Source organism: Cherax quadricarinatus, chromosome 52, assembly GCF_038502225.1.
Source record: "Cherax quadricarinatus isolate ZL_2023a chromosome 52, ASM3850222v1, whole genome shotgun sequence".
NCBI lineage: Eukaryota > Metazoa > Arthropoda > Malacostraca > Decapoda > Parastacidae > Cherax > Cherax quadricarinatus.
Window position 1 is genome coordinate 27973930 of NC_091343.1, and position 24088 is coordinate 27998017.

The following is a 24088-nucleotide window of genomic DNA, read 5'->3' on the forward strand; positions in this document are numbered from 1 at the left end:
ACATCTCAAAAGCAATTGCATTACAAAACTCCAAACAATTCATGCTATATGCAACGAACACCAACCTGGGAAAGTAAAAAAAAATATAATCATGAACATTAAACACGGTGTAGCCTCTGTTGGTGACTTAGTGGTTTAGCATAACTCGGCATAAGAAAACCATACCGTGGTTCTGAGTACCACTCCCCCAATCCTTTCTCAGACTATGATACTCAATCACACCAGCAAGACACTATACCCCAGACCACACATAGGTTCCCTTCCTGCACCCTACATTACACCCAGATCACCATACACACCAAATAAAACGTACAGTCCTGACGCCAAAAAACCTAACTCTTCTCTCCCCCGACCCCCGGAGACCAACCCCTTGGCTCCACCAAGGGATTATACCTACCCCCACCTCATTACTCCCGTAACGTTTCCATCGTTAGATTCCTATACCCCAACGAAAAAGCTCCCTCCCAGCATTGCCCATATACCTCTCTATTCCTACATTTCATCCTATAAACATGACACATCAGTGCCCTGATGCGCATCGCACCCCTAAGCCCCCGCATACCCCATGACACGAATAAATAGTCAAGTACCAAATATGACACAGAACGTCGTACAGCATCCGAGCATTCTTCCATTTCAAGACTCAAAACTCTAAGCATCGACAACCCCCCCCCCTTCCCACTCGTCGGAGAACACTCTTGAACCAATTCCTAACTTATGTAAACTGTCACAAAAGTATACGACATGAAACGCCGTTTCCGGCCACCCACACCACGCACAGGTCTGATCCTGGGTCATTCCCATAACGTGCAATTGTGCCTTGGACGCCAAAATCCCGTGGAGGAATCGGTAACCAGTTTCCCTCACCCGTGGTTGTAAGCACAATTTCTTGAACCCCTGCCATATAGTCTTTCAATGATATCCTGGGAAAACCTCAGCACCGATGACCTCTCTCGATGTTATACCTATATTATCTAGTTTACTTGCCTTAACTCTCACAGGGTTTTGCACCATTAATAAGTGCCGTAACATTGTTTCGCACCTTGTGAGGTCTTTTCCCACCCACCATCGTCGAACCTCCCTCATCACTGCATCAACCCTCGCTCCCCTGACCCCACCCCTTGTTAAGAATTCCTGTCCTACGTATATGCTCATTAGACGACTGTGTAGTGGTATTAGCCCCAAACTTCCCGAGTTACGTTCGTCATAACTATTTCCTTCCCTAACCAATGCCTACGGTAACCCCATATGAAATCCAAAGCCTTCCTCTGTAACCGCAACACATCGTCCATCATCAATGGATAGACCGCTGAAACAAACCATAATTTACTATACACCAGTACATTGACAACGATTACTCTTTGGTGTAATGTTACATCACTCGGTCTCCATCCCGCCACCCTACGAATTGCAGCTGTAACTACAATGGATGAATTAAATACACGTGCCGCCTGTTCGTCATTGCAAAAATACACCGCAGATCTTTATCCGCTCAACGGTTCTCCACCCATACTCCGTACCTAACGTCCCGCCCACCCAGGACCCCACCTCCAAAAGTTTGGATTTTTCTCTATTAATGTGCATGGAAGACACATCGCTAAAAAACCTTATAACCTTATTTATAAACGCTAAACTATTCCTACTATGCACCAAGATGGTGGTATCGTCCACATAACCTAAAATTCCTACTGCTTCTCCCTGCGCACAATCCTCCCCCCTACCCCACCCATTACCACCCAAAGGAATTAAACCTAAACCCCCATTCGCCAGCGGTGTCGTTACAATCGTCTGCCTCAGCCAATGACAACCATATCCCCATATAAAATTCTGTACTTGCCTTTGCACTTGCCGCACATCATTCGCCATCAAGGGGCACACCACAGCCACGTGCCACAATTTAGGATAAATGAGTGTAATAACCACAATAACTCTCTGTTGTATAGTCAAACCAATCGTTCTTATTCCCCCTAACCTAAGCAAGACATGTTGCACTGCCCTTTTAGAATTTGCCTCTCTATCCCCCTGTGCTGCCCCTCTGTACAATACTCCACAAATTTTTATCTGCTGTACGACCTTCCATCGATACTTATTTCCCAGTTCCCCTCCCACCCATGACCCAACCTCCAGTAATTTCGACTTTTCACTATTAACACTCATACCTGTTGCTCCACTAAATATTTCAACAATTCTGTTTACATTCTTTAACCCCTCCTTTCCCCCCACTAATACCGTCGTGTCATCAACATAACCAACTATACCCATAGCACCCCTAAGTCTTACCCCCCCCTCACTTACTCCTACATTTATCAACCTAAATAATGGGTTTTGCAGACATGCAAATAGGATCTGAGACATGGGGCATCCCTGCCTCAGCCCCCTACCCATACTAGCCATCTTTCCCACCCTTCCATTTATTTGCACTCGTATTTCTGCACCTCTATATAAAGTTTCCACCCACTGCACAATTTCCTCATCGAAACCCATCCTCCTCATAATCATCCATAATGTCTCTCTCCCTACACGATCATAAGCCGCCTTCCCATCCAAAGCAAGAACACCTCCACCATCCATCCTACACTCCTCTTTATAACCCTTTATCCTCCCATGCCCACTAAACATTGTTCACCCTGGCACACCCATCTGTCCCATATCTATAACCTTCCCAATTACTTTACGCAACCTATTACCTAAAACCTTGGCAAACAATTTATAATCCCCGCAAATTAATGATAAACCTCTATACTCTAGGATGTTATGCTGCACTTCCCCCTTTGGAACCATAACTACTACACCTGTCCTTTGTGTTAGACTCATGCTTCCCTTATCCTTCATCACATTCACCAACTGCACCAAGAATTCCTTCATGACATCCCAGTTGCTCAAATAAAATTAATTTGGGATTCCATCTATCCCAGGTGCTTTCCCGACACTCATCACTTTTAAAGCCGTCCACACTTCCTCTTCATCTATAGGCCCCTCTATCATCGCTCTATCTGCTGACTCTAGGTTTCTCCGTATTCCTTTCTCTAAAATCTTCAGATCTCTTATCTTTCTGTTTTCCCCTCTCATATATATCTCAAACGACTTATCAGCATAAACACTCATACTTTCCGTATGTTACTAACCTCTGTCCCATCGTATACCCTCCCACATCCGTATGTACGTCCAACTTCATCATAGTCATTATTCTCTGTCGTGTCTTTAATCGCCGCAATACACAGGCGGATGGCTTATCTCCCCATAAAACATCTTCCAATCCACCTCTCAATCTCTCACCATCAAATCTTGCACTCTGCATTTCCATCAATTGCACTTTGTTGCCCTCAATCTCTTGTACTGGATAAACCCCACTGAAACCTTCATAGCATTGTTTCAACTGCCATTCAAAATATCTCTGTAAGCCAAATTTCCATTGACTTACCTCATTTCCTTTCCTCATATAAAAATTTTTGATTCCTGGTTTAGCATATTCCTCCCACCATCGTAGTATATCACCTCCCTTTCTCCCCTTGGTCCACTCATTTGTCCACCACTCAAAAAAACTAACACCATCCTCCTGCTCATCTAACAATCTCACATTAAGTTTCCAATAACTCGTGTAACGCTTTGGTAAACCTTCCCATCCCACATCCACGACCACTCCTCTATGATCTGAAAACAACGTTTATAGTTTCTGTATTAGCAACCTGTAACCCGGGAGAAGCATAAATACGGTCTAATCGTGCTGCATATCCTCTCCTCACATAAGTATGCTCCACGTTCCACCCCTTCCCCCTCACTACATCCACTAAGCCTGCTCCCCTAAAGCATCCCGTAGGACCCCCAACACACACACAGCTCATCTCGGCTCCACATCCTACGGATTACACAATTCCAATCCCCCCCAAATAATGTATATATAGGAAGCCCTCGCATGTGATAAATAAGAACATCCCTCACAAAATCTTCCTTTACGCACCTATTGCTATCAGCAGGCATATAAACACTAAACACACAGGAACCCCACCCCATGTACCATCCACCCTTACTAGTCTCCCATCCCCCCCTTTCTTCCCAGTGTAACATTTGAAATGGACTGGTCTCCACTATTAAAACTGCAGCACCTCCCTTGAGTTTACCTGTATACCCAGCATAAACTTTGTACCCTTCAACTAATAAATCCTGACCAAACTTAAAATTATGTTCTTGTAAAAGGATAACATGTACCCCATATCGCCTTCAAAAGGCACTGAACATCCTTCTCTTCACTTCGGCCCTGAGGCCATTTATATTCAATGTTAAACACTTAAAAATGCTAACGGGGGCTTACCAATCGATCTCCTACCATGTGTTTCTTTACGTTTTTGATCAGTATTCTTTTCACTATGCCCGTTCCTAGTCACGTCTTTCTCCTTTTCTTACCCCCTCCCCCCCCTGACTTTCCTAGCCACATCCACTGTTTGTTTTTTACCCGAACGTTGTGCAGGCGCAAGAATATCATCACTGTCCGAGTCAACTGCCTCCCTCTTACGTGAAGCCACAACAGTGATCATTTCTTTAAGACTACCTTCCTTGTGTATTTCAACTACAGTTTCACAGAGCCTTTGTGTTTGCCTATCCCTCCTACTCACATTGCCTCCCTCATGTACCCCTCCCTGATTCATATGTTGCTCATGCAAGCCTATATTCAGCGTTCCAGCTTCATGCTGATCATCCAAAAATTCCTGTATAACATTATTTATGGCAGCCGACACTTCATTATCCAAATCCACTTGTTCCACCTCTTCCTCCATACATATTTTCTCAACGTCCTGTGTTACCTCCGGTAACGTTGCACACTCCTCTGGACTGTCATCCACAATCTCACTTCACAGCCTACGTGCCCGAATATGTCCTCCTGTAGACTGGGACATCACCTCTCTTTCCTTTTCCCCTCCTGTCCGTGCCCCCTGTGTCCCGGTCGACGAACGTCGTGGACACTGTGCAGCCACACGTTCAAATGCACCACACAATCGACAGGTTCTCCTTTGCCTGGCATATGTGATATATACCTGAGTTTTAAAATCACTCAAAGCCACAAATGAAGGTATGGATCGTCGCAAGGACATTTTGAGAGTGAAAGATCCCTCACGCAGTTCCGCATACATACCATCTGACCATCGTCCAATCGTTGCTTGATGTATCACTCCATATTCCTCAAACGACACTTTGATGTCTTTTTCATCCGCCTCAAAGGGGACATTCCGTAGTTTTACCCAAGTATAGTACTTAGACACTGTTACAAAAAACGCGATTGTAAAAGCTTAGAGATCTCCAGTGAATACTAGAAAGGACTGCCCTTCTAGCATCCAGCCTGTTACTGGGTTTTCGTAACAATTACTCAGTATCCTTGTACAATTATCCATTAGAATTCAGAATGAATTATTAGTGCTTCAGGATTACAACTGGTAGGCTACTAACTAGAGAAAATAAAATTTAATACATTTATTAAGTTGTCTAGGTGTATATCAAATTAAATTAAATTAATCACAATAATCAAAATAATGTTAATCACCTCTCTCATGAACAGTATATTGTGCTGAAAGCACATATCACATTTATAATTCTTAAGTACCATCTGGTACATTAACATTTAACAAGATATTACAAATATGTACAAGTAATTTTGTGTGTATGTGTGTAAGTGCTCTAAGTATTTCGCTATGTCTCACGACTCGACTAGACTTAAACAAGTGACTGACAAAGTCCTCACATAAACTAACTTCTTGACCGACTGGCAACCAGAACAGTCTGCTTGAACAATAAAAAGAATGCTAAGCCCAATAGCAATACAACAAGCAACTGCAACACAATCAGGACAAGGAGATAATATAACGACACTAAGTAGGGACCATCAGCAGATCCTCCACAAAAGTCACCAAACTCCCATACTACTGAATCTAAGTTCAGCATAAGAAAATCACCGACTGCGACAGTACACAGATACCAGTACAAATTAGGTCAGAAGCTACTGCTCAGGACCTGAGTTGCTCACAGTGTCTAAGCGACACACAACCTCAGTACAATGTCGAAAAACACTAAGTCTATACAATGTTCTGTGAACAGAGTCTCCAGAACTAACAAGAATAATGAGACAAGAGACGATCTTCCAACAAGAGCCAATAAGGGAGATTTAGGCTTTTCTTGTCAAGAATACGTCCAACCACCAAGTGAGTCTAGACCAGACTGAATACTTCAGGCGAGGTGAGATCACCCCCACCCCTCGATCACGTGATAGCTCCGTGGACAGTTACTGCCCAGCAACAGAAGCCGGCAGGGAAACGAGCAAAGAGCGATAATTACAGTAGTTAGACAATCAAGACTTGACCTGAGCACATATGTTACATCCTACCTAACAACATAACTAAGTCAAATAATAATATAAAGCAATACATTTACGATTTAGCTATTATCGCAAATATAAGCAATATAAAATTATATGAAAAGGTAATAATTATATATGTGCATAATAATCATTGCAACCCATTCAGGGGTTGCAACAGACACGTCCCTCATTCTCACTTACAAACCAGGGTTAACTGTCATACACACATCCTGGTACTGATCCACCATCTTGTCATATGTCACAGTCGTCACAAATTTCATGAATATTCTCGTTGAGCCGTTTAATGCAATGCCATACAGATCTTCATTGTTGATTCCATATGTATCTCGTAAGATAGCAGGCAGTAGAACAGATGCATTTGTGTTATACACCGCACCTTTCTGCACTTCTATGCACATTGTGTTGACACGTCTCCTGATAGATTATGCCATCTTGAGAAAAGCACAACAGCCAACGTCCGCTCTCCACCAATGGTGTGTGACGAATGCTAGAGCTAAGGTGCAGCACAACCTTCCGGCCCGAAATCGAAGAGGTCAATTGTGTTAGTGAGTTCGGTGATAGTCAATAAGATTCTGTATCATTCTTCATTGTGGAAGGTGACCTCGTAGCCTGGAACTACATTAATTGTTTTATGATTCAGTTTAACATCTTTATTATGCATCTCATACCCATCCTACAATTAGACTATAATCAAAGTATTACAGAGGTACTTATATAATGGGTCTATGGACTGGGCCACAAAATTTTGATAGATGAACAAGTTACAAAGGTAATGAACTATGTACATGTTTATATCTGGTCACAACGGGTCTCATGATAGACCTAAATATTATTTATAATCCTGATAAGTGGAGACGTCATTAATTCACTGAAGATGAGTGTTAAGACTGTTTTGATGGATGCTGGCAATGTGTTGCCATCAATTCAATTTGGTTATGCGGGTTATTTGTGTATCGTTCCAGTCACGGTATTGTGCCTTTTTTGTTATTTGGAAATTTCTATGCGTACTGCCCCTTTGTAAGCTGCAAAAGTTAGCAAGTGCAGACGCCCCGAGTTGATTCTCCCAGGCTTACAAATGACTCTTGTGAAATTTCCAATTACTGCTGCTGACGTGAGAATGTACAAATCATCGAGTTAATTCAATTGGTGGAAGGAGCTCGACGTTTCCCTGATCCTTTAAACAGTAAATAAGGAGACAGATTCCACTCCTAGTGTCCGGTTGCACTCTCCCAAAGATTAGCTACCTACTTTACCCCAATGACGGCCGTCTATGTTGCTAAGAATTGTAGATTTCACCTCACTGCGAGCGTGCCTGATAGGGACGAGTATCCTATGCTTTGGGAAACAGCTCAAAGTTATATTTTTCCCCAGTGAAGTGTATTAATGTTGCGTCTTCTCTCGGTGGTGACTGCGTAGCAACTGATCTAGCTAGCGTCTTCTAAGTGGCTTTATTCGAATTTTGAACTACCAGCTCTCCAATTAATTCTCTTACATTAAACCTAATCCAACATATTTTAGGTCCTAAAACTGTATTAATAATTCCTACGGTTATATATTGCTTGTGTATGTATGTAATCTTCCTAGAAATATAAATATTAGTAATATTTACAAGAGTTATGAAAGTGTAAGTTAAGGGCTCGTAAAGCTTATATATTATGAAACGTTGCGTGGAGTAAGTTTCTACAGACAACATGAAGGAAACGTATGACAACAAGACGAAGGTTATGACCATAAACTATGGTAATAATAGTGACTCTTTTGAGGTCACTTCATAGTTGCCATCTTGTTTGTAGTGCAGCTAGGCTACACTAAGTGTTGTTGTGTTGATGCTACCTTGCTTGGACTGCAGCTAGGCTACACTAAGTATTGCTGTGTTGTTGCTACCTTGCTTTCACTGCAGCTAGGATACACTAAGTATTGCTGTGTTGTTGCTACCTTGCTTGGACTACAGCTAGGCTACACTAAGTATTGCTGTGTTGTTGCTACCTTGCTTGGACTGCAGCTAGGATACACTAAGTATTGCTTTGTTGTTGCTTCCTTGCTTGGACTGCAGCTAGGATACACTAAGTATTGCTGTGTTGCTGCTACCTTGCTTGGACTGCAGCTAGGATACACTAAGTATTTCTGTGTTGTTGCTACCTTGCTTGGACTGCAGCTAGGCTACACTAAGTATTGCTGTGTTGTTGCTACCTTGCTTTCACTGCAGCTAGGCTACACTAAGTATTGCTGTGTTGTTGCTACCTTGCTTTCACTGCAGCTAGAATACACTAAGTATTGCTGTGTTGTTGCTACCTTGCTTTCACTGCAGCTAGGATACACTAAGTATTGCTGTGTTGTTGCTACCTTGCTTTCACTGCAGCTAGGCTACACTAAGTATTGCTGTGTTGTTGCTACCTTGCTTTCACTGCAGCTAGGATACACTAAGTATTGCTGTGTTGTTGCTACCTTGCTTTCACTGCAGCTAGGATACACTAAGTATTGCTGTGTTGTTGCTACCTTGCTTGGACTGCAGCTAGGCTACACTAAGTGTTGTTGTGTTGATGCTACCTTGCTTGGACTGCAGCTAGGCTACACTAAGTGTTGTTGTGTTGATGCTACCTTGCTTGGACTGCAGCTGGGATACACTAAGTATTGCTGTGTTGCTACTTTGCTTTGAGTTTCGTCCACAGGATGGCTATAGGGGCGCAGAATGAAGGTATTAAACAACTTCAGAGGTGGAATAAAAGACGCAAAGAAACGCTAGGTTGAATCACTATAAGTAAATTCATTACACAGGTCTTACTAATATATTGTATACATATACGCAAAATGTGTCAGTAATTTTGTGGAAATACTAGCCAACTGATTGTTATTATGGCCATATTTGTGTTCAACACCTTAAAGTAAAATACCTTTACTCAAAGGGTATTTTGGAGACGTAAAGGTGTCAAGAGATCTTGATCTAGGGAATCGGATCTGTGCCCCAACACCTCGAATTGAGCTTCAATACCTTCCATCCCCCCCAAAGGCGCTGTATAATCCCTTCTGGTTTAGCGCTCCCCCATAATTATAATAACAATTCTCCAAAATTCAAAATTGTTCAAAATTTGTTGAGCAGTGAAATAATAATTAGAATGACACTAATTAACTAAATTAGTTCTACAATGCATAGATTGTATTTCACAAAAGTGATACAAAAATTATTTTGCGCCAATTTAAAATGACATTATTGTTATGAAGTAATGTTTATTAATACTCCTGGTGTTAGCAGAAAAGTTAGTACTGGATTTGTCAGAAAGGTTGGCACTCCTGGCTATTTCAGAAAGGTTGGCATTTCTGGTTTTTTTTTTATCAGAAAGGCTGGCATCCCTGATTTTGTTAGAAAGATTGGCCCCTCTGATTTTATTAGAAAGATTGGTACTCCTAATTTTATCAGTAAGGCTGGACCCCCCATCACCCCCTGATTTTATCAGAAAGGTTGGCACCCATGATTTTATCAGAGAGGTTTGCACCTTTGCTTTTATTAGAGAGGTTGGTGCCCCTGAATTTATTGGAAAAAATTTTATGTTAAAATTCTCCTCATAACTATGCTAAGACAGGTGTCACAAACTTCTGCTGATGAAGGGTTCTTCATCCAAGGAACTGGAGCTACTTCCCAATTTTTGGGTCAAACATGATTACCTTTGATGCCTGTATTTCATAACCCCAGTTTTTTTATCAGTTTACTGTTAGTATGTTGCTAATTTAGCCAAGTTTCTGTTTACATATAAATATTTTTTTTTCATATACATCTTGAAGTTACCAATGAAATGAGAACATTAACAACACATGATAAGAGAACATTAACAGCACGTGATAAGAGAACATTAACAACACATGATAAGAGAACATTAACAACACATGATAAGAGAACATTAACAACACATGATAAGAGAACATTAACAACACATGATAAGAGAACATTAACAACACATGATAAGAGAACATTAACAGCACGTGATAAGAGAACATTAACAACACATGATAAGAGAACATTAACAACACATGATAAGAGAACATTAACAACACATGATAAGAGAACATTAACAACACATGATAAGAGAACATTAACAGCACGTGATAAGAGAACATTAACAACACATGATAAGAGAACATTAACAGCACGTGATAAGAGAACATTAACAGCACGTGATAAGAGAACATTAACAACACATGATAAGAGAACATTAACAACACATGATAAGAGAACATTAACAACACATGATAAGAGAACATTAACAACACATGATAAGAGAACATTAACAACACGTGATAAGAGAACATTAACAACACATGATAAGAGAACATTAACAACACATGATAAGAGAACATTAACAACACATGATAAGAGAACATTAACAACACATGATAAGAGAACATTAACAACACATGATAAGAGAACATTAACAACACATGATAAGAGAACATTAACAACACATGATAAGAGAACATTAACAACACATGATAAGAGAACATTAACAACACATGATAAGAGAACATTAACAACACGTGATAAGAGAACATTAACAACACATGATAAGAGAACATTAACAACACATGATAAGAGAACATTAACAACACATGATAAGAGAACATTAACAACACATGATAAGAGAACATTAACAGCACGTGATAAGAGAACATTAACAACACATGATAAGAGAACATTAACAGCACGTGATAAGAGAACATTAACAGCACGTGATAAGAGAACATTAACAGCACGTGATAAGAGAACATTAACAGCACGTGATAAGAGAACATTAACAGCACGTGATAAGAGAACATTAACAACACATGATAAGAGAACATTAACAACACATGATAAGAGAACATTAACAACACATGATAAGAGAACATTAACAGCACGTGATAAGAGAACATTAACAACACATGATAAGAGAACATTAACAACACATGATAAGAGAACATTAACAACACATGATACGAGAACATTAACAACACATGATACGAGAACATTAACAACACATGATACGAGAACATTAACAATGCACATTTTAACACAGCATAACACAAAGATCCATAAATACAAGAGTGTCAGCTGACTAGTGTTATATAATGGTGACATGTTACAGGCACTGTGGCACTGCTAAGCCAACATGTTCTTGCAAAACTTGCTGAGCTGTGTCAGGCACTGCATCAGACTAACACCCAGGCTGACATCAGCATCATGTTACAGGCACTGTGGCACTGCTAAGCCAATATGTTCTTGAAACACTTGCTGAGCTGTGTCACGCACTGCATCAGACTAACACCCAGGCTGACATCAGCATCATGTTACAGGCACTGTGGCACTGCTAAGCCAACATGTTCTTGCTTAACTTGCTGAGCTGTGCCAGGCAGTGCATCATACTAACACCCAGGCTAACACCAGCATCATGTTACAGGCACTGTGGCACTGCTAAGCCAACATGTTCTTGCATAACTTGCTGAGCTGTGCCAGGCAGTGCATCATACTAACACCCAGGCTGACACCAGCATCATGTTACAGGCACTGTGGCACTGCTAAGCCAACATGTTCTTGCATAACTTGCTGAGCTGTGCCAGGCAGTGCATCATACTAACACCCAGGCTGACACCAGCATCATGTTACAGGCACTGTGGCACTGCTAAGCCAACATGTTCTTGCATAACTTGCTGAGCTGTGCCAGGCAGTGCATCATACTAACACCCAGGCTGACACCAGCATCATGTTACAGGCACTGTGGCACTGCTAAGCCAACATGTTCTTGCAACACTTGCTGAGCCGTGCGAGGCAGTGCATCATACTAACACCCAGGCTGACACCAGCATCATGTTACAGGCACTGTGGCACTGCTAAGCCAACATGTTCTTGCATAACTTGCTGAGCTGTGCCAGGCAGTGCATCATACTAACACCCAGGCTGACACTAGCATCATGTTACAGGCACTGTGGCACTGCTAAGCCAACATGTTCTTGCAACACTTGCTGAGCCGTGCGAGGCACTGCATCAGACTAACACCCAGGCTGACACCAGCATCGTACTGGCGCTCTAGTACGCAACACTTCTCACTGTGAGTAAACTTAACGTTCAAATTTACATACTTTCTTGATATCTACATGAGGAGCTAAACTCGTATAGGTCAGGCTGCGTAACGAGTTATGAAGGCTCGACTCTCCGTCCCTTAGTTACGATACTGACACTTAACTAATCTGTACTTTCCTAGTTGTGTTTATCCGAGCAACAACAGTCTGAAGGGTTGTTCTGCCTTCATGTTGTAATGCTCTCCACCTAATATAATTTTCCGACAATACAACCCAATTACCTCTTTTTCCATAGGCACTGTATGATCCTTAGGGATTTAACGCTTTTTCATTTGTGCAAGAACTCATTTAAAATTAAGTCGTTTCTAAAAATTTCTCTTATACGTTTAAAGACATATTTTTTTGTCGTTATTTTTAATGTAAAAATTTTTAATTTTGTATCAAAAGAATCTTAGAAAACTTATCTAACCTTATTCTAAGAAGAGCAATGCATTTTAGCCTAATCCTACTAAATATGTGGAAAATACTGTATATTTTTCGGAAATACGGTAATTTATAGGTAAATAGATGGCCTATATTGTATATAATAAAATTTGTTATCGAAAATGGGAAGAAGCCTGCGCATGCACAGAAGAGACTCGCCATTGTGTTTTGAATGAGGCAAGGAAACGTTAGCATAATGGGAAGAATTTTTCGTGCTCTAGAGGTTAAAATTGGGCTGACACCTCTCAATTAGGAGCCACAATTGTTGGATGTGCATTCCTGCATAATTTGAGTATCAGGCGACAGGACAGGACAACTCCTAGAACCTCAGATAAGCTGTCTAATTTATGTTTAAATTCTAGCCAGTAAATTTTTCATAAATGTAGGCAAAACGGGGGTCCTGTACATGACACATAAATCTCCAGTCAAATTGGTGAGTGTTATGATTAAGATATTTTCTCCTTCTGTTATATAAATGTGCATATATATATATATATATATATATATATATATATATATATATATATATATATATATATATATATATATATATATATATATATATATATATGTATATATATATATATATATATATATATATATATATATATATATATATATATATATATATATATATATATATATATATATAATCATTTATTAATTTTAAAATACAGTCCACAAATTTTATATATTTACCAGAATTCATGGTGATGTATCCTTTATTTACAATTAATAGGTCTAGAGCAACTTGTGGATATGACAGTGGTAGGTATCGAAGGGGGACATTTTTTGTGTACTCGGTGTCCCAAATTCCTACTTGTCTATGTAACTCTGATAAATAATAATGATCTTTATTATCATTTACTTCTTATGTACATAATGAGTTACATTCAGATAAATACAATTTTCCAATTTAATTTGCCAGTTGGTCCTTCTTGAACCGGAGGTAATTAGTGAAGTCATTAATTAGTTAATTACTTAATAATTATATGTGAAATGACAGAAGGAGGTGGATGTTAAGTTCACAAATTTATTTAATGTGTAGTGGATTATAAGTATTACTCTATTAATTTGGATAACCCAAGTGTGGCTTGTTGCAACCCCTGAATGGGTTGCAATTTATATTACTTATATATAATACATGTATATTACCTTTTCATATAATTTTATATTGCTTATATTTGCGATAATAGCTAAATCGTAAATATATGACTTTATATTATTATTTGACTTAGTTTCCTTTTGTTAGGTAGGATGTAACACATATATTATATGATCATAGTTCAAGTCTTTATTGTCTAACTACTGTAATTATCGCTTGTGGCTCATTACTCTGCCGGCTTCTGTTGCTGGGCAACAGCTGTCCATGGAGCTATCACATGATCGAGGTGGGGTGTCCTCACCTCGCCTGAAGTATTCAGTCTGGTCTAGACTCGCTTGGTGGTTGGACGTATTCCTGACAAGTGCCTAACTCTTCCTTATTGGCCCTTGTTGGAAGATCGTCTCTTGTCTCATTATTGTTAGTTCTGGAGACTCTGTTCACAGAACATTGTATAGACTTAGTGATTTTCGACGTTGTACTGAGGTTGTGTGTTGCATAGACACTCTAAACAACTCAGATCCTGAGCGGTAGCTTCTGACCTAACTTGTACTGGTATCTGTGTATTATCACAGTTGGGGATTTTCTTATGCTGAACTTAGATTCAATAGTATGGGAGTTTTGTGACTTTTGTGGAGGATCTGCAGATGGTCCCTACTTAGTGTCGTTATATTATCTCCTTGTTCCTGATTCTGTGTCGTAGTTGCTTGTTATATTGCTATTGGGCTTAGCATTCTTTTTATTGTTCAAGCAGACGTTTCTGATTGCCAAATATCTGAATACATTCACCTCCTCCATACTCTCTCCCTCCAATCTGATATCCAATCTTTCATCACCTAATCTTTTTGTTATCCTCATAACCTTACTCTTTCCTGTATTCACCTTTAATTTTCTTCTTTTGCACACCCTACTAAATTCATCCACCAAAATCTGCAACTTCTCTTCAGAATCTCCCAAGAGCACAGTGTCATCAGCAAAGAGCAACTGTGACAACTCCCACTTTATGTGTGATTCTTTATCTTTTAACTCCACGCCTCTTGCCAAGACCCTCGCATTCACTTCTCTTACAACCCCATCTATAAATATATTAAACAACCATGGTGACATCACACATCCTTGTCTAAGGCCTACTTTTGCTGGAAAATAATTTCCCTCTTTCCTACATACTCTAACTTGAGCCCCACTATCCTCGTAAAAACTCTTCACTGCTTTCAGTAACCTACCTCCTACACCATACACCTGCAACATCTGCCACATTGCCCCCCTATCCACCCTGTCATACGCCTTTTTGCAAATCCATAAATGCCAGAAAGACCTCTTTAGCCTTATCTAAATACTGTTCACTTATATGTTTCACTGTAAACACCTGGTCCACACACCCCCTACCTTTCCTAAAGCCTCCTTGTTCATCTGCTATCCTATTCTCCGTCTTACTCTTAATTCTTTCAACAATAACTCTACCATACACTTTACCAGGTATACTCAACAGACTTATCCCCCTATAATTTTTGCACTCTCTTTTATCCCCTTTGCCTTTATACAAAGGAACTATGCATGCTTTCTGCCAATCCCTAGGTACCTTACCCTCTTCCATACATTTATTAAATAATTGCACCAACCACTCCAAAACTATATCCCCACCTGCTTTTAACATTTCTATCTTTATCCCATCAATCCCGGCTGCCTTACCCCCTTTCATTTTACCTACTGCCTCACGAACTTCCTCCACACTCACAACTGGCTCTTCCTCACTCCTGCAAGATGTTATTCCTCCTTGCCCTATACACGAAATCACAGCTTCCCTATCTTCATCAACATTTAACAATTCCTCAAAATATTCCCTCCATCTTCCCAATACCTCTAACTCTCCATTTAATAACTCTCCTCTCCTATTTTTAACTGACAAATCTATTTGTTCTCTAGGCTTTCTTAACTTGTTAATCTCACTCCAAAACTTTTTTTTTATTTTCTACAAAATTTGTTGATAACATCTCACCCACTCTCTCATTTGGTCTCTTTTTACATTGCTTCACCACTCTCTTAACCTCTCTCTTTTTCTCCATATACTCTTCCCTCCTTGTATCACTTCTACTTTGTAAAAACTTCTCATATGCTAACTTTTTCTCCCTTACTACTCTCTTTACATCATCATTCCACCAATCGCTCCTCTTCCCTCCCGCACCCACTTTCCTGTAACCACAAACTTCTGCTGAACACTCTAACACTACATTTTTAAACCTACCCCATACCTCTTCGACCCCATTGCCTATGCTCTCATTTGCCCATCTATCCTCCAATAGCTGTTTATATCTTAACCTAACTGCCTCCTCTTTTAGTTTATAAACCTTCACCTCTCTCTTCCATGATGCTTCTATTCTCCTTGTATCCCATCTACCTTTTACTCTCAGTGTAGCTACAACTAGAAAGTGATCTGATATATCTGTGGCCCCTCTATAAACATGTACATCCTGAAGTCTACTCAACAGTCTTTTATCTACCAATACATAATCCAACAAACTACTGTCATTTCGCCCTACATCATATCTTGTATACTTATTTATCCTCTTTTTCTTAAAATATGTATTACCTATAACTAAACCCCTTTCTATACAAAGTTCAATCAAAGGGCTCCCATTATCATTTACACCTGGCTCCCCAAACTTACCTACCACACCCTCTCTAAAAGTTTCTCCTACTTTAGCATTCAGGTCCCCTACCACAATTACTCTCTCACTTGGTTCAAAGGCTCCTATACATTCACTTAACATCTCCCAAAATCTCTCACTCTCCTCTACATTCCTCTCTTCTCCAGGTGCATACACGCTTATTATGACCCACTTTTCGCATCCAACCTTTACTTTAATCCACATAATTCTTGAATTTACACATTCATATTCTCTTTTCTCCTTCCATAACTGATCATTTAACATTACTGCTACCCCTTCCTTTGCACTAACTCTCTCAGATACTCCAGATTTAATCCCATTTATTTCCCCCCACTGAAACTCCCCTACCCCCTTCAGCTTTGTTTCGCTTAGGGCCAGGACATCCAACTTCTTTTCATTCATAACATCAGCAATCATCTGTTTCTTGTCATCCGCACTACATCCACGCACATTTAAGCATCCCAGTTTTATAAAGTTTTTCTTCTTCTCTTTTTTAGTAAATGTGTACAGGAGAAGGGATTACTAGCCCATTGCTAGTATATATATATATATATATATATATATATATATATATATATATATATATATATATATATATATATATACTGATATCTGGCTGAAGGAGACTCGAACCTACGAACCTTGGAACAAGGTATGCAGTGCTTTACCAATCTACCCACACTGGACCAATACCTTGGAGTCCAGCTTGCGCTAAACTTTGATCCAAGGCAGCCGGCTTTCAGCGAGAAGGCTTACAGCTTTTCATCTCACCCCCTGCATGCACCAGCCTTACTAGAGAATTAACAATGCAAGGAATTCGCAAGAGCAGGCGAAATATACACAAACACTGATCTCTGGCTGAAGGAGACTCGAACCAACGAACCTTGGAACAAGGTACGTAGTGCTTTACCAATCATCCCACACTGGACCAATACCCTGGAGCCCAGCTTGCGCTAGACTTTGATCCAAAGCAGCCGGCTTTCAGCGAGAAGGCTTACAGCTTTTCATCTCATCCCCTGCATGCATCAGCCTTACTAGAGAATTAACAATGCAAGGAATTCGCAATAGCAGGCGAAATATACACAAACACTGATCTCTGGCTGAAGGAGATTCGAACCTACGAACCTTGGAACAAGGTATGCAGTGCTTTACCAATCTACCCACACTGGACCAGTATCTTGGAGTCCAGCCTGCGCTATACTTTCTGTGGAAAATTGCATTTGCTTGGATGAATCTCATTACATACATACAAGTAAATGGTAACATAGATAATTATTATTTATCAATGTTACATAGACAAGTAGGAATTTGGACACCTAGGTCGCAAAAAATGTCCCCCTTCGATGCCTACCTGTGTCATATCCACAAGTTCCTCTGGACCTATTAATTATAAATGAAATATACATACACCCAGGAATTCTGGTAAATTTTATAAATTTGTGGAATGCTTATTAAAATTAAAAAATGATTACATATAAACACATTTATTTAACAGAAGGAGAATATACCTTAATATCTCTCACAAATTTGACTGGAGATTAATGTGTATCATACTCAGAAAACCTCACTGTCTATTCTTGAAATAACACTGGCAAGAGTTAAATATAACAGACTTATCTGAGGTTCCTGGAGCTGTCTTGTCCAGTCGCCTGATATCTCAATTCATGCAGGAATGCACATCCAACAATTTCGCCTCCTATTTGAGAGGTGTCAACCCAGTTTTAACCTCTAGAGCACGAAAAATTCTTCCCATTATACACTACCGTTAGCGTCCAATTCAAACAAAATGGCGAGAAATGGCAGAAAATTTCCATTTTTTATGACAAAAATATTAATAAATACCGTATGGCCATCTATTTACAAAAAACTACTGTATTTCTTGAAAATATATACGGTATTTTACACACTGCGGCGGGCCGGAGTTCGTTGCTAAACGATTCAAATTACTCCTTCCTTTAGGAGACGATTCCAGCCTGTTCTGGCTTGAGTGGCTGTTCTCCAAGTAGGTCTTACTACGATTTCATCTTCCAGCATCACTTGGTCTGCGTTATCCTCCATATCACTCGTGTCACTTTCCCTCAGCTTTTCATTTACGTTTTATTGAACACCTAATTCCAAGGGGATCAATTTATTAATTGTGCATAAACTTTCCTGGCCACGACACAACACTTCGACATTCCTGACATCTTGTGCATCTGGATGTTGTTCAGTGTCAATTAACACAATGTCACCTGGTTGAATGGTCTGTCGATTTAGTGCCTCTGTCGCATCATAAAAGTGTTCACGTAGTGTAAGAAGGTATTCCTTAAGCCACACATTAGACCAATGATCAATTACTTTATTTAACATTTTAAATTTATTACACAACACTGACGCATCATTGTAATCTTCATCACTTCCTTCCGGATTATCTCTATAGACAGGGGCAGCTTCCAATTTCCTTCCACATTTTAGGTGAGAAGGTGTTAATACATCTGCATCAGGTGTATCACTCATGTACGAGAGAGGCCTATTATTTATACGATTTTCTGCCTCCTCTAACACTGCACGGAATTCTTCCAAATTAATTCTCTTCCGGTGTAGTACTTTACGGAGACACATCTTCACTGTGCCTATCAGTCTTTCGTACAGGCCTCCCTGCCAAGGGGCTCTAGGAGTAATAAATTTCCAGGTACACCCTCGCTGAGTTAACAGAGATTAAACATCGTTAATATTATTTAACTCTATTAAATGTTGAGCACCTGCTACAAAATTTGTGGCATTATCCAAAATCATCAACCTCGTACAGGATCTCCTAGCTACAAATAGTCGAAACAGCTGTATAAACAGTTCTACAGAAAAGTCCTGTGCCACTTCTAAATGAACTGCCCTAGTAGCAGTACAGGTGAACAAACAAACATACACTTTCATTGGAACACCATCTGAAGTACCTGTTGAAATTATTGGACCACTATAGTCTACACCTGTTACATCAAATAGTTTCACTAATTGTACACGCTCCTTTCGCAGTGGTGGAGGACCTGGGTACATATAGGATCTGGCATCCACACGGCGACATATTACACAAGATTTGATCACCCTTTTTACACTTTGCCGTCCTTGTGGAATCCAGAAAGTTTCCATAATACAATTTAAGGTATTTTGTACCCCACCATGCATTACATTTTTATGGGCATTTAGAACAATCAAATTTGTTAGATGATGAGTTTTGGGCAGTAAGATAGGGTGTTTAGCATAATCACCCAATTCAGTATTTTGTAACCTACCTCTGCACCTAATTACATTGTTCTCTAAATATAGCCCCAATTTCTCTATTATGGAACCTTTCACCATCATCAATTTAATCTCATTTCCATAGATTTTTTCTTGAACCCTCTTTATTCAGTATTCAAGAGGATGTGAAAACTTATATGAGATATTCATCTTGTTTAGAAATTTAAACACTAACTTAGTTACATTGATTAGTTTGGGTAAAGAAGAATACCTATTTATATCAATGGCTAATGAAGGACAAACTATTGGAGTGGTGGTCACAGTAATTTTAACAGGAGCAATATACACCTATTGTACTGGCCAATTAGCTTTATTTACCAACCAGCTCGGTCCTTTAAACCATGATACAGCATTTACAAGTTTAGCATAAGATAAACCTCGAGACAAGAAATCAGCTGGATTCTCCTCACCAGGTATATGATTAAATGTTAACATATGCTGACCCAAACTATTATACTTCTCTCACATCTGATTAATTTCGGAGACTCTGTTTTGTACGTACACAATTTTACTGTTTCCATTATGAATCCATTGTAAGGATACCTCATTATCAGACCAAATTACAGTGTCGCTAATATTTATCTCCTGCAACTTATTTCTTATATAATTAGCTAATTTGACACCTACATAAATAGTTGTTAATTCAAACTGAGGTAAGGTATGTGATTTAATTGGAGACACTTTAGCCTTAGACATAACAAGAGAAATAACACTATTACAATGAAGGTAAGCAACTCATCCATATGCCAATTTTGAAGCATCACAAAAAATGTGGAGTACATTTTTCCCATTTGTATTGGGTAACTGGCGTGGGAACTCCAACATTGGAATTTTTTCATAATCACCAATTAATTCATCCCACCTGTTAATGTATTCCTCAGGTTGAATTTCATCCCAAGCACATTTAAGTTTCCATGCTTCCTGTATTAATAATTTCCCTCTTATAGTAAGGGGTGACACTAAACCTAGTGGATCAAAACATTTGGAAACTTCAGCAAGCAAAACTCTCTTAGTTAATTTATTGGGCATACTGTAATTATTAGGTTTTAATATTAACAAATCTCTCTCAGTATCCCAAGTTAATCCCAATACATTACTACATTTTGGCACTTCATCTCCAGGGTAATCTTTACTTATTTTGTCCTTTAATTTGGAGGAATTACTATTCCATTCCCTCAGAGGCATATTTGCACTTTGCATTATTTTAATAGCCTCTCCATAAGTCATTAACAGTTCCTCTTTAGTTGACGTTACACCCAGGAAATTGTCCATATAAATTTGTTTGCTCATTACTTTACTCAATGGACTTTCCATAAGTTTAAGGTGTGCATTTATCGTCGCTTGAAGTAGGAACGGACTGGATGTAACACCAAATAATACGCTCCTAAAGCGAAAGGTTTTCAGAGGGCTAAGTGCGTCACTAGAATTCTCAGGCCATAAAAAGCAGGTACAGTCCCGGTCAGCCTCTTGTAAACCCACTCTTAGGAAAGCTTTACTTATGTCAACCGTAAAGGCATAATTCTTCACCCTGAAATTTAATAAGATATCTCCTAATTTTTCCGTCAACGACGGACCAGTCATCAAACAGTCATTTAAACTAGGTACATTTTTGTTACTCCTGGCACTACAATTAAACACAATCCTCAAAGGAGTGGTCTTAGAATCCTTCTTCACTCCGTGATGTGGCAAATACTGACCATAAATTTTGGCTTGCTCAGGAGGTACCTCTTCTATAAATTTATTAATTAACTGCTCAGTAGTTATATCATTATAGGCAGTTAACAATTCTGGTGTCTTACTCAGTTCGCAGAGTTGAGCCTTTAACTGTCCATATGCCATTCTGTAATTAGTGGATAATTCTGGATGGTTCAGTCTCCACGGAAGTCGTACCCAGTATTGTCCAGATTCAAATTTTACTTCTCTCAGGTATTGTTCCTGAGTAAAAGAATCGTCTGGACTTTCTTCATTTACATCTATTCCAATGCTGTCTAATTCCCACAACTAATGCACTTGCGCAACACCATCCTCTATGGAAGAATTATACTGGGGTACGATTTCATGAGTAAGACACACAGTTATGGTATTTGTAGTTTCCTCTAGTCATGCATTATTATTACGAGGAATCTTACCATACATTACATGGCCTCCTGCAGTCTTCAAAAGGGTGACACCACATTTCTTTACCATACCCTTTACAAAGGAGGCATAATAGTCACTACCTATCAAAACATTTATTGGGCCTACAGAATCATCACTTACACCAGAAGGTGCTAAATTTACATTATGTGAGAGTCTTTCTGTAGCTTTCTAAGCCCTACTGTAGATATTTTCTCTGGAAATCTATCTACAATTACTGAATTAACACGCTTTTTCTCATTGCCCAACCTGACAGTTAGATAAACAGTATCATACAATTGAGCCCTTTTATCCGAGAGAAAACCAGATAATTTTAAAGTTGTGGGATCTCCCATCTGTACTTTCATACCATCAAGACATTTACGTTTTATGAAAGTACGCTGGGATCCCTAGTCCAATAATGCAGTTACATTTTTTGATTTATGCCTTTTATCATCAATTTTTACCTGTAACACAGGTAGGGCTACTTCAGCAAAACCATCATTATTAACATTAGCAGCAATTTTTACATTAGCCACTGTTGTGTCAGGATTGTCAACATTATCATTATTATCAACATTATCATATAGACCCTTACACATGACTATATAGTGTCTTCCTTTGTGACATTGATAACAGTTGTTTAATTTGGTATAACAATCCCTTACATTGTGATTACCTAAACACCTGATACATCTGTCAAGTTCTTCCAATCTTTCAACATTATCCTTCCGTGAATTGTATGAATTGCAATTCTTCGAAAAATGAGTACCCTCGTAGAAAAGACAATCTCTCTTTCTCTGACTGGTTTCTTATTAACTGTGCTACTCTTAGGAGGGTACTTATTCTTCTTACCTTGTGGAGAATCATTATTTCTGATTCCTGCTACTTGATATGCACCTATGCAACTCTTTTTAGGAAATAAATTTTGATTATTACCATTGGGATAATTTTTCCCTTTGTGAAACTTGACAGATACCTCAGAGTTATTACGTATAGCATCTTTAAAATGAGTTAGTTGGCTGATCTGCAACTGAACAATTAATTCTTGTAGACCTAGTCTTATTTCCTCCATACCAAAATAACCCTTGTGATATTTGTCTGAGACCCATTCAAGAGTTTTACAGCTTAATTTATTCTGTACCATGGCACTCAATAACCAGTCTGATTCCTTCAGATTATATTTATTACTTAAAGTTTTGAGAGTGCTCTCCAGTTTAACTCTAAACTGCTGTAAACCTTCGTAAGTGTGATCTGGAGATTTTAAATTAACAATGAAATTCACTAGATCCAACCTACTTTGTTCTATATTACCATAAGTGACCTTCAACAAGTCAACTGCTTCCTTGTAAGAGACATCTACATTGGGAAAAGCTTGTATGAGTTTGTGAGCATCTCCTCTTATCTGTCCTTTGAGGTAAAATAATTTAGTTACACATGCTAGGTCACTCCTGTCATGCACAGCTGCTTTAAAAATTGACTAAAACTCCTCTCAATTTTCGCCAGGATTAAATGCATGTAAACATAATTCTGGGAGTTTTGGCAAAGACATCTTATTTGTTGGAGCAGACTGATTAACTGCCTGGTTTACACATTTTAATTTATTCAAGGCCTGACTTTTACAAGAAAGAATCTTTTTTTCTAATTCATAAGACCGATTAATCGTGAGATCTACTTAAGTCTCATCTACACAGTTTACTAACAAATCTCCTTCATATTTGTTATAATATAATTTGTATGAATCATATATATTACCTAAAGCATCTAAATACAATTTTAAATCATCAGTATTCACAGTTTCTTGATTCATTAATTCCAAACATTTATTATATGCCTTGGTTACATGACCCTTTCTAGCCTGTAGTGATGCTTTCTTTGCTCTATATTCCATAAGTTTGTCTTCTATATTAATTTTCTCATTTTCAGCCATGATGCAATATATTTAATTCTACTTAATAACACTGATTATGTATTAAATTATGCACTTTATAAAGGTAAATAGTACAACTTACCTTTGAATAAATCCTAGCTACTTGAGCT

At 39.0% G+C, this 24088-nt stretch overlaps 1 protein-coding gene across 1 annotated transcript in view; it reads left to right on the forward strand.

Annotated features, from left to right (window-relative positions):
- The window catches only part of LOC128705438 (gamma-butyrobetaine dioxygenase), a 152005-nt gene that overhangs the window by 46010 nt on the left and 81907 nt on the right, over nucleotides 1-24088 (forward strand). Inside the window, exon 2 of the mRNA XM_070096218.1 lies at nucleotides 12311-12438. Within this exon, the coding sequence (XP_069952319.1) occupies nucleotides 12335-12438 (104 nt within the window). The 5' untranslated portion in view covers nucleotides 12311-12334. The remainder of the gene's footprint in view (nucleotides 1-12310; nucleotides 12439-24088) is intronic.